Source organism: Prunus avium, chromosome 5 (assembly GCF_965620075.1).
Source record: "Prunus avium chromosome 5, drPruAviu1.hap1.1, whole genome shotgun sequence".
Taxonomy (NCBI): domain Eukaryota; kingdom Viridiplantae; phylum Streptophyta; class Magnoliopsida; order Rosales; family Rosaceae; genus Prunus; species Prunus avium.
The window spans coordinates 14980195-14998274 of record NC_142288.1 but is presented as its reverse complement, the minus strand read 5'-3'; the positions used below and the strand labels follow the sequence as shown (position 1 = coordinate 14998274).

Here is an 18080-nt window from a genome sequence, read left to right as displayed (position 1 = left end):
ATGGACCGCATGCTTCTGTGAGTCTGCAAGAAGGGAGAGAATCGTAGGGAGTCCTGACATCGCAGCAGAAGTAAGATGTGATATGAGAATGTGAGGAATTTTATTGGAGGAATGTGATTTGAGGAATATGGTGTATGAATTTGATTTAGGAATTTGATTTGAGAGGTATGTATATAAGATTTGAGGGTATGTGTTTAGGGATTTTGATAAGAGGATTTGAGGACTTTAGATTGGAGGGATTTGGTTTTTGAGGAATTTAAATATGAGGAATTTGATTTAGGGTTTTGGATTTGAATATGAGAAATTTGATATAAAGGTTAGAGACAACCTAGGATCGATTGCTCTGATACCATACTAAAATATGAATATGGTTTGAATACTTTAGGTTAAGTTTTATTATTATCCATAAGGAGGTATATATAGGAATTTACATCAGTGCTTTACAAGGAAATAGATACAGTAATCAATTATGATAGTATCTCCTAATTATACAATGATTTGTCAACTATATAAAATAAGAAAGTAAATCCCTTAATTAACCAAGGAAAATCTTCTTGATTAATTAGGAGACTCACATCAACATGTATAACCTTTAGAAGCATAGATCTCAGTAATTACTTTTCCAGAACCAGAAGTAATGATTCTGCGTGTCTTAAATCAACAAGCCAATCATTTAGCTCACCAGGATATTCTTGAGGTAATGGTGGGTTTTTTAGTTGTTTGTTATGGGTGGGTTAATGGTTATTTTATTTTTACCTTTAATACATATTTTGCAAAAGCTCTCCAGCTCGGAGGATGAGAAAAATGGATACATGTTTCATGGTGCGAAGTTTTCTTGCTTATGTTTGTATAATCAATCCTATAAACATAACAACTTTTTCATTTTCATTGATGTCTGCCGTAGAGAATGTATTTCCTTGTAATAAACAAATTACACAAAGTCCTTATTTATACAAATTCAAGAAGTCTACTTAAGGTAGGAAATAATATAGACATAAATACAATCCTATTTATAGCAGGTAAGCTAATTGCTAGGAGGAGATTGTGAGGTTGACTTCCGTGTGTGTTAGGAAAGGAAAGCTGCGTTAACACCCCCCGCAAACTGGGCATCGTAGGATGAACAAGTTTGGAAGACATGTGCTGATGGCGTGGTTTGTGAAGGGCCTTTATAAATAGGTCCGCAAGTTGGTCGACAGGAGGAACAAAGCAAACTTGATGACTTCCTAGAGCAACCTTTTCACGGACAAAGTGGTAGTCCAATCCAATGTGACGGGAGCGGGCATGGAAAACTTGGTTGGCAGCCCTGTAAGTGATGTTGAGGTTGTCACAGTAGAGTAGGACTTGGAATCGAAGACGCACACCCAATTTATGAAGGAGTGAGCATAGCCCAGTGGTTTCAGCACAAGCATGAGAGAGGGCGTGGTATTCCGATTCTATACTAGAGCACGAGACATTGGGTTGTTTCTTGGAACACAAGGAGATGAGGTTGGTTCCAAGAATAATCACATATCTAGTGGTTGACGGACGAGAATCAGGACACCTTGCCCAGTTTGCATCAGAGTAAGCGAAGAGACGAGCTGTGGCAGATTGGGGAGTGAAGGCGAGGCCGAGATCAATAGTGCCCTTGATGTAACGAAGTATCTGTTTGGCTGCAACAAGGTGAGAGGTGCAAGGGGCACTCATGAACTGAGCAACGGTGTTGACAACAAATGTAAGATCCCACATCGACCAACGAAGAGGGGATGATGTGCCTTATATGTACATGCCCACCTCCATCTAGCACAAGGCCCTTTGGGAGCTCACTAGCTTCGGATTCATGGGAACTCCAAAGTTAAGCGAGTTGGAGCTAAAGCAATCCCAGGATGGGTGACCCACTAGGAAGTTGCTCGTGAGTTCCAAAGAACAAAACCGTGATGGCAAAAAGGGGGGCCCAAAGCAGACAATATCGTGCTACGGCGAAGCAATCCAGGATGTCACATCCTTTATTGTCACATCAAAGACAGATAGGAGAACCTTGGCAACCAATGGGGTAGATGCTAGTTTGGAGTTGAGAAGATTGGCTTTCTTTAAAAGATCATTGGCATATTTGAGTTGATTGATGTGTAGAGCACCGTCCTTATGAACAACTTGTAAACCCAAGAAATAGCACAGCGGACCAAGGTCTTTGATGTCAAAGTGGCCACCTAAATGAGAGATGAATTGTTGAAGATGGGTGGGATCACTACCAATTACCAAGATGTCGCCTATGTATAGAAGAAGAAAGATGGTATGGGAGGCTTGTTGAAAAATAAAAAATGAAGTGTCAGCTTGTCTCTGTGAAAAACCCATAGAGAGAAGAAAGGTACTGATGCGATAGAACCAAGCTTGAGGTGCTTGTTTGAGGCCATAGAGTGCCTTGTGGAGCTTGCAAACATGAGAACGATGAGTGTGATCAATGAAGTCAGGGGGTTGAACCATATAGACATCTTCTTGTTGAAACCCATGTAGAAAGGCATAGACATCAAGTTGACGAAGTGACCAACCACGAGAAACTGCAAGACTAAGAACGGTGTGAATGGTGGTAGGCTTGATAATAGGACTGAAGGTTTCATCATAGTCTATGCCCAGGCGTTGATAAAAACCTTTGGCAACTAGACGGGCTTTGTAGAGTTCAATGGAGCTGTCAGAGTGGCGCTTAATTCGAAAAACCCACTTACACCCAACTAAGTTCTGAAAATGAGAGGAAGGAACCAAGATTTGCATACTCTGAAGGAGATGATACCTGGAAATGTTCAAATGGAAAAAGTGTTTCATTAAATAAAACATGATGGGACGTATAAACACGACATGGGGAGGGATGTAAGCAGCGGTAACCTTTGTGGTGAGAACTGTATCCAAGGAAAGCACATTCAATGGTACGGTTGGTGAGTTTATTGGCAGTATAGGGTCCAAGATATGGGAAAGAAGAACACCCAAACACTTAGAGATGAGAGTAGGAGGGATGATGTTGGAAGAGACGAGCATATGGGGTGTCCCGGTGAAGATTGGGAGTAGGTAGGAAGTAGATGAGATGGATAGCAATAAGGGCAGCTTCGACCCAAAGATTGTGGGGAGTGTGGGAAGTGGTAAGGGAAGGAGTAGAGAGGCCATTCGCACAGCCCCCTCTTGGATGATTTCTTTATCATGTGTTTTGGGTGCATAAAGAAGAAATAAAAGAAAAAGAGCCATCAAAAACAAGGAGTCGTTCTGTGGTGAGGGTGTCATATATGGACCATGGATGTTTGGACCTTTATATTAGCCACAAGATTCATCTGAATAGTAACTTCACTTAAGTTTAATGAAATAGTCATATTGCTAATATGAAGGTCCACATAAGGGGTCCATATATGACACTCATACTATAGAATTTCGCCCAAAACAAAGGAAGAAAGAAAGAGGTTAACGCCTCTTTGCTCCATTGGGTTGATTTCCAATTAAAAAGTGGATCATATTGCCTACTTTGACTAAAGGACAAGAAGGCCACTGATCAGTCCTTGCTCATGTGCTAACTGATAAAATGTCAAGAGCCCTAAAACAAGTTAATGGGTTGTCTAAAATTGCCCATTAATTTCCAATCATGAAATGTTTAATGGGTGATTCAAACAAATACTCATTAAATTTTCAGCAGTTCAAATTCCTATTATATGGTATTATATGGTTCATGGATCAATTTTAAATCCTGAAAGCCATGTTATCTTGGTAGTCTTTCACTGTTTGCTCTGCTATATTCATTGCTAATATCTATGTCCATGGAGCTTTGAAACGTTGGTACAATTTATATTGGTATGACCACATCAAATTTGAATAAACACCACAATTTGAACATCAAATTCAAAATGAGTAAAAAAAAAACAAATAGCTAAAACAATTTACATTTCACTGAGACATGAAAATTCCTACAGGTTCAGGTTCAGCCTTGAAGTTGAATTTAAATGGACAAAAACAAATAAAATAATACTAGTAAACTAGACAAACTAAGGGAACTGGAATGAGCCCCCAATTTGATTAGTGCCTGATGGGGGGCTGATAGCCACCCAAAGGAGAGAAATGGTGATTGCCATAAGACCAGACCACACAAACACAATGGTGGGTGTCTTCCCTCTTTTTCCCATGAGCCCTTTCGCAAACGGATACAAATGAGCCAACACCCAGAAACTGAAGAACACACCTCCAAGCAACCGGCTCCACTGCGGTATCACGCTGTATATCGTTCGACAAGTTGCAACTGCGATTGCAATCAAGTTTGTCATCATGATGGTGATGGGTGGTATCATCAGAGACGTCCATTTGAAGATGTAGAGATCAACAAACTCATCATCTGCATCGTCACTACCAGATTTCGATGTCAAAGTGAAGGAAATCTCTATTCCTGCTATCACCTTCAGAAGGCCTTGCAGCACAGCAGCTAGATGAGCACTTGTGCCTCCAATCAACCAAAACTGCTCGTTCCTCCACCACTCTTCCAGTTCAATGCCAGACCACTTGATCTCCAGCACGGCAAGAAGAATGAGGGTGATTGTGATGCCCAGGAGGTATGCCAGGAAGGTTATGTTGAGGGACTGAACAATGAACTGACCCGAAAAGAGCGAGAGCGCGGGAAGGAAGCAGTAGACAATGAGGAAAAAGGAAGTGAAAGGGTACATTCCCACATTCAGGTAAGCGATCCTTTGCAGAATTTTCATCCTTGAGCTGGCCAGAAGAGCATTGTTGCGAGAAAAGAAAATCTCAACAGAGCCAGTAGCCCATCGGAGCACCTGATGCAGCCGGTCAGTAAGATTGATCGGGGCAGTCCCTCTGAAAGCATCTCTCTTTGTAACACAATAAACAGATCTCCATCCACGGTTGTGCATCCGGTAACCTGTCACCACATCTTCAGTTACTGATCCATAAATCCACCCAATTCTCTGGCCCCATTCAGTCTTATCCTCATACCAGCATGAGATGACACTGATTGCCTCTGCAACCGTTGATGCATCAAGAAGCTCCCGAGGGAGAGTGAGAGCGCCCGGGGGCCGTCCATGTTTCATGGATGGATGATCAGCAATGGGCCGACCTTGGAATTCTGCCACTCGAATTGAGTCAACAAGGAAGCTTGAGTTTCCAAACTTTTTAGGAACAAGAGCAAGATTCATTTCTTCGTCCTCACCAAATTCTCCAACTTCAATTGATTGGCAGTCTTGGGAGGCAACTTCAGGGGCAGAAGCAACTGAAGAAGAAGATTTCCTTGTGCGACCACGGGCAGAGAAACCACTGCAGCAACAGCAACCATTTCGACCCTTTTTCCCCCGAGGAGGATCAAAGCCATAAAGGGCGGTGCGACGAAAGAGGCATCCAGTTCCTACATACACTGGACCCTGAAGGCCATCAAGCGCACGCATGTTGACATCAAAGAAAACAGTGTTGTGGTTGGCATAGCGATCAGAAGGGTCAATTCCTTCAAACCTCTGAGGAAACTGCACGTAACAAATGCGATCACCACCGCGGTCCATCATGAAGCACATACCTTCTCTCAGTGCTTGGGAGTTGTAGATGTAATGGTCACAGTCAAGGTTGAGAATGAAGGGGCCATTGGACATAACCGCTGAGGCGCGAACCAGAGCATTCATGGCACCAGCTTTCTTGTTGTGATCATAGCCAGGCCGCTTTTCACGAGAAACATAAACGAGCATGGGGAGACGAATATCAACCTCACTTAGGTCCAAGGAACTTGAATCCATTGATGTTCCTCTAAGTGGTTCATCACTAGGAGGTTTCAACATCACCTGCATATGAACATATGACACAAATTAGCTTTTTAGCCAAACCAATCGGCATGTTTAATTAATTTGAAGTGACATCTTGAGACTACATTAGCGAAATTTTACAAGACAAATGGAACTCATATGTACCTGCATGATACTGGCATGATCACCCCTAGAATGCTCAGGCGCAGAAACTGTCCAAGTGCCAGGCCAATGGGTTCCATCAGCCATCCAAGTAGCTTTCGGGATCTTTATCTTTTCTACTGCTTCATCATTTCCAATCTCTCTCCCAAGTTTCATAGCCTTCATCTCGTCCCGAGCATTATAGGCATCCGAACGTCTTCGAATTGAATCAGGAAGGCCATTAATCCTAACCTTAAATTCATCATACTCACGCTTCAACCGTCTGCGGTCCTTGACAAAATCTGGCCGTACTTTATTCTTATAAGGATCTCTCTTCAGATTGAAGTACGATTCTGGATTTCGTGGCTCAATAGCATGCTTCCGGCAAAATGGCACCCACAAATTGGCAAAACTGGCAGCTTCTGCCATGGCCTCAAAGGTCAAAAGTGCACCTCCATCATCAGAAACATAGCAAGAAAGCTTCTCAACAGGGTAGTCAGCTGCAAGAATTGATAGAATGGTGTTTGCAGTGACAAGAGGTGGTTCCTTCTCTGGATCTGCTGTTGATACAAAAATATCTATGCCTGGAAGATCAGATTTTCCAGTAGGATTGCTAGGATTAGGTGATTCAAACTTCTCCTTTAGAACATCAAGATTAGTAATGCGATTGATGGGACAGAGCTTTGGAAGCTGATCAAGTAGCCAGGAGAAGGCGAACCAGATTTCACAAACGACAGACATAGCCCACAACCACACTGCATCCTCATTAGGGTTTCTGATTCTCCATTGCAAAAATAGTCCAAGGACAACCATTCGAACTAATATTAGGATCCTGCAAGAATACACCCACCCACCAAAAAGATGTAATTAAGCTTGCAATTAACTTGTTCAAGTAAATAATGGACAATACTATATAAACAACTCTAACTAGCCTATATGGAATTACTTCTGCAGCATCAAAATTAACAATATGGAAGAGAGCTGAAAGAGTGCAACAAAAAAGGGTTTGTTAACTTTGAAGCTGAATTCAGACCAAAAAAGAAATTCTTCGAAGCTAATAGCAATGAAGTTATTAATTAGAAGAGTAGTATTGAACTCCAAGGTATATTTTTGAAGCTTAAACTATGTAATGTACTTGGTCATTTGTGGACAACTTTGTTATGAATTTCAGAGTTCAAGAACTATGTAACACAGCACATCTTAGACTAGCACAATGCAATTCATAATTTCGACACAGTGAAAAGAAAAGGATAGAAGATAAAAACAGTGCAGGTAGAAATAAACACTGAGGTAACATTCAAAAACAAAGAGAATGGCAAAGCCCACAAAAACAATGGGAAGACATTAACAGATCAGAGGAAAACAGAGAGCGCCAAATGAGGAAAAGAGTTTTACCGATAAGGACTCAGAATTGCAGCAGAGATATTCAGTTTGCGCGTAAGTGGCCTCCATTGCTTGTCATGAAAGACTTTAGGATCACCGCCAATCCCCTCCTGGCTCCCATCCACAGCAACCTTTGGCCATATAGCATTTCCATATCCATAACTCCCCTTTGTCTCGAACAACCATTTGGTATGATCAAACTCACTGCTCTGACGCCCCATCACTGCTGTTGACTTCATCAACGACAACCTCCTCTCCATCTTCGAAGTGAATGGCACCTGCAGATGCTGCCCATTATTCCCAGCATACTCACTCACATCCAGCTCCTTATAAGGTTCTTTGCAGCCAGGACAAATATGATCACCCGTTCTTATAGCGTCCCTATAACAATCCAAACAGATCTTGTAATCACACTCACAAGGGACAATGTCTACTCCCCTCTCATCAGTGACTACCTTAGCATCACAACCGGGCACAGCGCAATTCGACCCTTTCGCGCCGGTCATCTGGGGATGGCTAGTTACAGACTCAATCACCTTTTCCTTCAAATGGGCTCGGGTAATGCAATTATAGCCGCCGGTAAACAAAGAACTGGAAGCATACTGGTCCTCAACTCTCTGAGAAGTGGACCACTCCATGGACATTCCCATGGGCTGATTATCAGGTGTAGAGGGTATGTGGACAGTGTAGGTTGCAAATTCAACACCCCCAATGTCACTGTCAAGGTCATTGCTAGTTTGGGTAACATGGTGAACCCTAGGAGATCCACCTGAGAAATTCACTGGAGACTCAGAACCCATAAAGCTTAGCACCTTCTAGCACCAGAATCTGAAATTCAAAACACAAGAAGCAAAAGAGCCACATGCTCCCTCTATCAGAAATTGAATGAAGAAGTTCCAAGCTGCTTAGCATAAGACTCGAAATCTAGTACAAAGACAAAAAGCAATCCCTCTCTTTTCTCTCTGCAATTTTTATGTTTGATTTCACTCAGAAAGCTGTGACTTAAAATAGAAGAAATATCGAAAAGTACATTTAATTATTCGGATTACGCAACTGATTTCTTCAATCAGTACCCGAAGCAAAACAAGATTGCTAGCAAAAGAAACACAATATTTTTTGTTTTTTGAAACTTCAACAGATGGTATGCAAAATAAAACAGCAGCCAAAATGAATAAACGAATGAGTGATGAACACTTCTCACCTTAAGAATCAAAACACCAGCTCAAATCCCGTTCAAAGAAGAAACCCTTCAGGCCCTCAAAAAAAAACAGTTGATTTCTTACAGAGAGCGAAGAAGCTGCAGGTTGATGACGTGGAAAACCTAAGAATGAAGAAATGGGTACACGTTGTTTTTTGAGTTTGGATTAAGACTGTGTGCTGATTTGCAATCCAAATTATGAGGCACAGGCATTGTGGGTTTTGAGTTAGCTTGGCGGACTTCTTTCTCTGCTCGTTTTCTTTTGGTCCCTTATAAAAGATTTTGTTTTGAATTTTTGTCGCTGTCTTTGTTACCGTTGAAAAAGTTTTAATTTTGAATTATTTGACCGTTGCAAAACGAGACCGTTGTGGAAGGACTTTCTTCTCTTTACGACCAATAAAAAGGATAAGGAGATATCGACCCAAAAAATTAAGGAGAAGGAGATAATTTTTATTCTTTTTCGTTTTTAATATAAGCAATAAGGGGAATGGAGTTTCTTTTTCGTTTCTACCAAGGTGTTGTGAGGGTTCGAATCTAAAATAACTAGTTTGTCAAAACTTAGCATCAATGAGTTTTTACAAGAATCTAACGACTTCAAATATAACACATCAAACTTAACTAAAATTTAGTTTTATTTAATTTTTTTCTTTCTAAATTGACGATATATATCCCTTGTTGTCTCTATATCTCTTTGTCTCTCTTTCTTCCCCTTTTTCACTAGACTAAACCCAATTTATTTTAATTTATATTTTTTATACTTGGGTTTAGATGGGATGGGATAACCAAATCATCTTTTGCTTTTTCTTTTTAAAGTGGCCTTTCGTAATAAAAATGTTAGCCCTTTTTCTTGCTTGTTTTTTAAGAGACCCACTTTTTTTATAAAAGAAATTTGTTTAAAATGAGGTTTGTCACATGTGTGCTTGAATTTTTTTTAAATCCTCATTTTAGTTCTCAACTTTTAGATTAATCAATGTGGTCCTTGATCTTTTGGTTCATACATCAATTTGGTCCCTACTATAGTATTTTGATAAAACTTTCATTAAATTTGGTGACATATAATCATCATCACATGACCAACTTTAAAGGAATTTTTTTTATTAAAATAGCTTATTTTAGTCCTAAAATTCATGTTTTTGCTAAAAAATGTCATCTTATCTCCATTTAGGATTTCACATTTCGGTCTATTTAAACTTATCGTGGGTGTTATACGGTATACCAAACATCGCGGAGAACCTTGCATCAACAACCAAACCAACAAGTGGCCACTTTTTTCTGTTCAAAATTTGTAAATTATTGCAAATCTTATTGCTTTTTACTTATCTTGGGCAGAATAATTTCGTACCATTTCGAAGGCTACTTTGTAGCAGCGTAACTCTCACATTCTTAAAAATGTTTATGTCCTCCATATACTATTCAAAAGCTTGTGTGACACAATTGAGAAACATATCATGAACCAAAACAGCCACTAATAAAAGTGGTGGGTTTTCAAATTTCAATGGAGAAAGTAAGCTGCTCACCAACTATTTGTTTCTTTTTGCTGCATCTCTCGGATCTCTGGACCAAATGCCAAAAAGAGGTCTTCTTGAAACCCTTCAAGCAAGTTATTGCTTCTATTGACAAAGAGAGAATTGTGTGAATGGATTGTTTTGATTTTATATTTGTGGAGTCCAATTTGAATTGAGATGGCATGAAAAAGAATTAAAAATTAACTCTTTGGTTATAATCAATGTCTTTTTCATTGACATAATCAATTTGCATTGCATTCTTCACATTCAAAGCTCCAACCGCATGGTGTCGCAAACTTTTTATATTTTTTCATATTTTTTTTTTCACAAAGTAATAAATGCTTCTTCCATTAAGAGGGTAATTATTAATTAACAATCTATATACTAATTATAGGATTGACATCATAATTAATATTTTTATTTATTAGAAAATTAGATATTAACCCAAAACTGCAAGCACTCGTAGGGAAAACTCATGGGTTTTTTTAGGATCAATGTAGGCCCATTTTTTGGATTTTTATCAAAATTTTCATTAATTATCATATTAATAATCATAGTTCGACTTTTCTCAATGCCCATATTACCCCTAATAATATCCAATTTTATCGTGCGTGTTATAAATGGTTATTATGGGGTTTGTATTGAAAATGCCCTTTTTTTTTGGGAGCTTTAGTAGTATAAAATAAGGGCTAAAATTATTAAAAAACCTCACATGGAATGCACTTTAGAAACATATCCAAAAACTATTTACTACATAAGAAATGAGTGTTGAAGTTCCTATAAATTACATTACTGCCATTGATTAACTTAAAACAAGCCTACACAAAAAACTCAAAAAAAAACCCAAAACAAGCCCAGCAAGCCCGAAGTACTATCCCATATCATAGAAGTACATTGTTAATACCATATCATAAAGTACAACACAGTGTTGCTGAGGCAGAAGCTACTGCAAGAGACAGTGTTGCTGTAACCTGTTGGAAAAGGAATCATGTAGCTAATTGCTTCAATGACTTGCAGAACCATTGAAGCAATCAGGTAGCCGCAAAATGAGCATTGCCTTAAACAAATATTACAATTTTTTTTCAGGATAAGAAATGGCATGTGATGCATCAAGAGATGCTGAAATCTTCCTCATAAGCCTACAAATCAGGTTACACAAAACTGAACTTAGATGGCAATTTGCTCACAAACATTAGATAGCATACATATATAGAGCCAAACAAATCAACAACAGTGAAAAAAATAAGCACAATGAATTCTAAATCACTAATTCCAATTATTATATCATTCTAAAATAAAAAAAGCAATACATCAATGACTCATATTGACGAATTAAGTATTTTACGCTAAAAACTCACCCCAAAATTCTAACTACCACCAACTCTAGCACCGCTGGTGCGCCAAAGAATGAAGAATCAAATTGAATCACCATATCACCATCGCCAAAACCTCAATTCAATCATACACTAAGCAAACATAGAAATTAACAACAAAAAATACGAGAAATTACAAATTTCACAGTAACCTCTAAGAGCTTTTGCGTATGAGAGACTATGAGTAGCTCTTCAGAGAATCTCTCTCCTGGCGGCATATCCATACTGAGATCGACGTATGTTATCCAACAATCATTCCAAGTACGATCTCTGCCTTCTTTGCCAGGCTCATTCCTCTATAGGAGTTCTTAGCTCCGTCTCCGTCCGAGGATGCTGTGGTTGACGTCGCTCGGATTCGACAAGGCTAGAGAAGAAACTAGAGGCGTGTCGTCGGCCGATGGAGATTGAGACGGATATGATTACAATGGCCCCGGAGGTGAAGAAGGATATGGTACATTAATTGGAGCATCCGACAGAGATGGAGGAAGGGGAATCAATGATGGAGTTTTGGGCAAAGGTGAATCGACGGTGGGTTGCCGCAATGGAGTCAGCGAGGGTTGTGGTGGAGACGACGAAGATGTAATGGAGAATTGGACTCGGAGAAAAGCTAGAAGCAAAGCTCGATGAACCTTGCCATTGTTGAAGAAGAAGAAGAAAGTTCGAGATTCTAGTTGATTAATAGACAAAGCAAAAGGGCAAAACAGTAATAAAAAATAGCTGTTGAATTTAAGAAATTGACAACTGCCAATTTTTGGGTTTATTTTGGGTGTTTATATACATTGAATGGTATAGGGTTTCTTTATAGAACTATGTCTAGGAATGGGTAGTTAACTAATTTCCTTTTTTTTTTTTTTTATAAGATGGCATCATCAATATTTTCTTCCTTTCAATATAATTTATATGGGTAAATCTTCTACCAAACACAACAATATGTTGGGTCAAATTCAAATTGTATTTAAATGTAGTTTTGGGATAATAGATTAATGATTAATAAAAAATCAATTAATATAATACATATTAATCATACCTTAAATATTGGGTGATAATCTTCCCACTCCCTTTTTGTCAACTTACAATCCTTTTTGTTTTTTTTTTATAAATACTTTTTACTATAACAGACAAGGAAGTGTAAGTGGACAAAAGAGAAATGGAAAAATCAGCTCCCTAATTTATAGAAGATTATGGGTGAGCTGGGCTAGGTTGTGTCACAATGGGCTCAAATGGATCGAGCTTTGGGCTGAGCTTGGGTCTTAAACTCTTAGCTTAGGCCTTGCCCATTAAAAAATCAAGTCGGGTCAACCCACCTAAAGCTATGAGGTGGCTCGGGCCATATGATGAATTTATTTTTACTAACATGGAATGAGAGTACAAAGAGAGCATTTGAAGAATTTTACTAGTAAGTTGGATTAAAGTATAATTTCTTTTGTAAAATGACATTTTATTAATCACGCTAGTTTTCATTTCAATTCTTAACAATTTAGTAAAAAATCTAGTGAAATTGTTATTTTATTCTAATTTCAGACACTTAGTAAACATTTTAATGGGAATGCCGTGGAGTGACTCATGCTCACTCTGATTCATGTTCGCTCCAATTCCAAGTTAGTAAACATGTCATAAAGAGAAACTTATGTGCAAACTAAGCTAGTTACACTCTTATCAATGTTGGCATTTACTATTGATGTGGCATTATATCACTATTCCTTGTTACGTGGTTATCAATATGACGTGAGAAAATAGTTATAAGCATACGAGCCACACGAATTTCTCCAAATTAAGAGAGAAATGTATATGCAATGTGGGCAGCTACTCTTATCAGTGTTGGCAACTAAGGATGGTATAAAATTATGTCATTGGTTCTTGTCAGATAGAGGTGTCAAATCGGCCGACTTGACCCATTTAGAGTTGGCTCATTTAATAAACGGGTCCTGCTGAGCCCACCCATTTAGGAAAATCATCAATTCCGACCCGAACTCATGCCCCGAGCCCAAGGGCCGTGCTCATGTTGGGCCACTAAATGGGCCGATATGAGCCCACGTCAAATTTGACTTATATATTGCATTTATTTTTTAATTTTTTTTACAATTATGTATATACTAAAAAGATTTATTATTTGTTAAAAAAAAGTCAATAACTTTATTTACAGTACATTTAAATAGAAAATGGCTAGCTTATTGTTTGAGTTTTAAAAATTGATACTTGAAAAACAAAATTATTATTCTATATATAAAGAAAATATTAAATTTTAATATATATTATTAGAGAAAAGAAATAAACTTGAATTCAAGATATAAATATTATAGTATTATGTATGATTTTTCTCTAAAACAAGTATAATTTAATAAATGGGCTTTAAATTGGCTAGGCCGACCCATTGGACATGATTACCTCATCCCGGCACGCCCCAAAGATATAGGCCATTCTATGCCGGGCCTTACTTAAGTGGGCCGGCTCGGTCCATTTGACACCTCTATTGTTAGCGCATCTTCAATAGCCTCTTCAACAGCTTTGGAATGCTAAAATAAGTGAGCCACATCAACAAAACTTCCTCCAATAGACTTGTCAAACTCAGTTACCAAAGCTGCAACCCATGTCTCTCTCTTTAGGACTGACATGTTGACCTTGGCTCTTCAAAACATTTAATTTTACTTTGGAAGAACAAAACCTACATCGAAAATGATAAAAAAAAACTACACTTTTTCTTTTCAAATAATTAATACATAGAATTTCTTCACATATTTTTGTATTTTTCCTTCTTTTTTTTCATAACATTGCATTAATTGAATTGAGAGACTGCTGGGGCACAAATTATTAAAGTAGCAAATAAACTTTTCCAAATTACCACATAGGTTAACAAACTTTAATTTGCTACTACTATTGGAGATGCTCTTACATGGTCATCTATTTGACATGGCACGACAGTTATGGGCACACAAGCCATATAATTTCTTTAGATAACAAGAAAAACTTACCTTTAACATGGGTAATTACCCTTGTCAAGGTTGGTGATTGATGATTACATGGCTTTATGCCATTGGTCGTTGTTATGTGGTCGTCTATTTCACGTGACACAGTAGTTATAAGTACACGAGTCTCACGATTTTTTTCCAAATTACGAGAGTGTATCACATGAAGAAAGATACAGTGTCTATGACATGAGTTTATGTCATTGGTCCTTGTTATGTAGTCGTCTATTTTACATGACACAACATTTACGAATCACGCGATTTTTTTTTCCTAAATTATGAGAGTTTATCAAGTGAGGAAAGAAACAGAGTATCTGACATGGCTTTATGTTATTGGTCCTTGTTACGTGGTCTTATATTTAAAATGACAGAATAGTTTTTTTTTATTTATACGAAAATGACACAATAGTTATAGGCATATGTTGCACAATATTTCCAAATTACGAGAGAGTGTATCACGTGAAAAGAGAGACAGACAAATGTTATATATACACCCAAACCCACGAAAGTTATTTTCTCAGATTAGGCACCACGCACTCTTCGCATCACTCTGTCTCTGGAGTCTAGACTCTGGAGGTGGACTGTTGGAATTCATCTTGCAAGGCGCCTCCTCTGCTCCGCCAATATCTTTTGTTTCTTGTAATCTCATTGGCATCAGGTACATCTTTCTTTATTGTTTATTCTTTTATTAATGTTTTAATTTTGCTGGATGGATTCATTGGCTGATATTGGTCATACTATTGATCGCGTTCATGGCAGCAATCCCAACTTCGGATGTTTTGATTTATGTTTTTTATTTTTTATTTTGTTTCGTTGAATGGATTCATGCTCCCCAAAATGTGGGTTTGTACCTTTTTTTTTAAATGATTCTAATGTTCATTTTCATTAATTATGTTGAATGTATTAAAAATTCGGTCTTTCAGAATTTTTGTCTTTCTTTCATTATTTATGAATTGGGTATGACAGAAGTTTATGAAGAATGTTGATTTTTGTACAGAAGTTTATTGAGAATGTTGATTTTCTACAGAAGTTTAATGAGAATGTTGATTTTCTACAGAAGTTTATTGAGAATGTTGATTTTCTATAGAAGTTACATAAAGAACTTTGATTTTCTGCAGAGGTTTATTAAGAATGTTGATTATCTGCAGAATTTTATTAAGAATGTTGATTTTCTATGGGTTTTCATTCAGATTTCCTACAAAAGTTTTACAGCCTTGCTCTAGGTTATCAAGTTTTCTATTTATAATCTGAGATTTCAGGGCACTTATGTCCATTACTAGGTATTAGATACTTCTATTTGAAGTGTTTTTAAACTTTTTGGTCCCTCAAGAGAGTTGTTGTCCAGGATGAGTTCAAGAAGAGGTGGTGGAAATTCCAAAGGGAAGGAAGTTCGTGAAGTCAATAGCCCGAAGGTTAAGCAGTTGAGTCATGGTGTAGCAGACATTAGCCTGGACTCGGCACAAGACGATGGAGAGTGGGCGGTAATTTCCAGAAAATCCAAGAACAGAGCTGGTATCAGTGCTGCAAAACAAGTCCAATTGGGTCCTCAAAATTCTACTTATAAGGCGTGGGCACCGGCTCATGATGCTCAGAAGCCAAGTATGCGAAATGGAACTGGTGGTTCACAAACTGCTAATTCTCAAAAACCAGCTGGAGGAAGAAATGCAAGGCAGCAGCCTAACAGTACTGGCGGTTTTGGAAGCAACTTTTTGGCCCGGCAACATTTGATTCCCCCTCCCCTGGACCATGGATGGAATTGGCAATCTAGAGCTGGTAAAAAAGACAACAATGTGGCTGCTGGTCTCGCTGATGATAATGATGATGACAACTCTGATCATATGAGCGATACTGACGAATACGATGACGAGCTATTCAGTGATGAGTTTGACTCTGATTCAAGTGAAAAGAGCCATGGCACTCGGAAGCAAAATAGATGGTTCAAGAAATTCTTTGAAAATTTGGATGGTTTAAGTGGAGATGAGATTGGTAATCCTGATAGACAGTGGCACTGTCCTGCATGCAAAGGTGGTCGTGGTGCCATTGACTGGTACCAAGGCGTGCAGCCCCTGAAGAGACATGCCGAAACAAAAGGATCAAACAGGGTGAAGCTCCACAGAGAATTTGCAAAAATTTTGGATGTGGAGTTGCAGATGAGAGGAGTTATGACTCAATCTGTGGCTGCTGGTGAAGTATTTGGTAAATGGGTAGGTTTGAAAGATGAGGAAAAGGATTCCAAAATTGTCTGGCCTCCGATGGTTGTCATCACAAATACTAGACTTGAAAAGGATGAAAGTGGGAAGTGGATTGGTATGGGAACCGAGGAGCTTGCTGAATACTTCGGATCTTATCCTTATTTGAAGACTCGACACTCATATGGTCCGCAGGGACACTGTGGGCTGAGCATTTTGATTTTTGAGGCCTCTGCAATAGGGCATTTTGAGGCTGAGCTGCTGCACAAGAATTTTGCAGTGCAAGGATTAGGCAGGGATACTTGGGATTGCGGTCCTATCTTGTTTCGTGCAGGTGGTATTCGACAGCTTTACGGTTACATGGCAGTGAAACGAGACTTGGATATGTTCAACCAGCATACCGAGGAGAAATCTAAGCTGAAATTTGAGCTGAGATCTTACCAAGAGGTGGTCCTACACTCAATGAGGCAAGTGAGCGCGGACAGCCAACAGGTTATTTGGTTGAAGGACAAACTTCCTAAAGAACAGAGGCTTAGAAAAGATGCTGAAGAGACTAATGAGATACTTCGTGACAAACTCGAGAAGGTGCAGGAGGAAAACCGCATTTTAAAACGGAGGATAAAAATGCAGCTTGAGGAGAACAAGGAAGAGATGGATCTGCAAGAAGAATTTTACAAAGATATAATGTCTCATACCCGAGATTGAAAATTTTATTTAAGTTTATTGCATTTACTTTCTATTTTGCTTTATTAGAACTCCAGTTTTTTTCCCCTTTCTATTAAAACCATAAACATATCTTAATATTGGTATTTTAACTTTTGAAGTGTTTATAAGGTTGCTGGATATTTTATGTTATTTGGTTTTGTTTTGTGACATGGGTGCCTTGGTTAATAAGCATTCTATGGCTTCTTTACTTTTCTATATCTCGAAGCCAAATTATTATATTGTTTGAGTCATGCTTTCATTTGCAATTGGGATTGGGTGCTTTGCTTGCTGCCCAAGTCTCCAACAAAATTAAAAGAAAGACTTTAGGTGCTCACGGTAGAGCTGCAACTTCTCTGTCATTGCTGGCTGGAGTTCTGTTAGAAAACAGAGGAAAACAGAGGAAAACAGAGAGAACAGAGGATTTTGCTTTCCAATGGGATTGCTGCAGCCAGTTAAAAACTTGTATAGGATTTTTCGTATCAGAATCTAAATATAAGTAGGCAATTGATAGTTATTAATTTTAAGACTGAATGAATTTGACTTTCGTTTTCAAAATCTTCTTTTTAATCTTAAAATTAGGAAATGGAAACCTTTATCCAAATCCTCACTATTCCTCATTTGGGAATAGGAAACAAAAACATATGCAAGGTTTCTTTTTCATACCGTTGACCACATAGATTTGTGCTCCATGAAAATGAAATGTTTAAAGTTGGTAATCAATTGTCGATATGGTCAGTAATAATCTATCAACTTCAACAATCTCACCCAAATCAGTTGACCACATAGATTTCAATGACACTATTTTTCATTACCACTCTTGGTGGCGAGCATTATCATCATATTAATGGACGTTGAATTAGTTGAATTTTTTAGATTCGTGTA

The 18080-nt window shown here is 38.3% G+C and overlaps 2 protein-coding genes across 3 annotated transcripts; one reads left to right on the top strand and one right to left on the bottom strand.

The window, feature by feature from the left end:
- Positions 1-3874: 3874 nt before the first annotated feature.
- LOC110758043 (cellulose synthase-like protein D3) lies at positions 3875-8719 on the bottom strand. Its single transcript, XM_021959826.2, has 4 exons — positions 8467-8719; positions 7278-8093; positions 5907-6714; positions 3875-5780 (listed from the first exon to the last, which is right to left on the bottom strand). Exons 2-4 carry the CDS (start codon positions 8063-8065, stop codon positions 3993-3995), a joined length of 3384 nt encoding a protein of 1127 aa, XP_021815518.1. The 5' UTR covers positions 8066-8093; positions 8467-8719; the 3' UTR covers positions 3875-3992.
- A 6040-nt stretch (positions 8720-14759) lies between these two features.
- On the top strand, positions 14760-17308 carry LOC110758044 (protein SUPPRESSOR OF GENE SILENCING 3-like). 2 transcript variants are annotated; one of them, XM_021959828.2, is made up of 2 exons: positions 14760-14962; positions 15650-17308. In XM_021959828.2, exons 1-2 carry the CDS (start codon positions 14784-14786, stop codon positions 17196-17198), a joined length of 1728 nt encoding a protein of 575 aa, XP_021815520.2. In that variant the 5' UTR covers positions 14760-14783; the 3' UTR covers positions 17199-17308. The 2 variants fall into 2 exon arrangements, with proteins under 2 accessions (XP_021815520.2, XP_021815519.1); XM_021959827.2 differs by having other exon boundaries at positions 15635-17308.
- Positions 17309-18080: the final 772 nt, after the last annotated feature.

Bases quoted from the DNA above. Each gene is read 5' to 3' on its own strand.
- LOC110758043 (XM_021959826.2), bottom strand. From the start codon at position 8,065: ATGGGTTCTGAGTCTCCAGTGAATTTCTCAGGTGGATCTCCTAGGGTT. The intron at 6,715-7,277 runs GTAAAACTCTTT...GTATTCTTGCAG, and splicing joins GCAATTCTGAGTCCTTATCG to GATCCTAATATTAGTTCGAA. The intron at 5,781-5,906 runs GTACATATGAGT...GTTCATATGCAG, and splicing joins ATCATGCCAGTATCATGCAG to GTGATGTTGAAACCTCCTAG.
- LOC110758044 (XM_021959827.2), top strand. From the start codon at position 14,784: ATGTTATATATACACCCAAACCCACGAAAGTTATTTTCTCAGATTAGG. The intron at 14,963-15,634 runs GTACATCTTTCT...TGGTCCCTCAAG, and splicing joins TGTAATCTCATTGGCATCAG to AGAGTTGTTGTCCAGGATGA.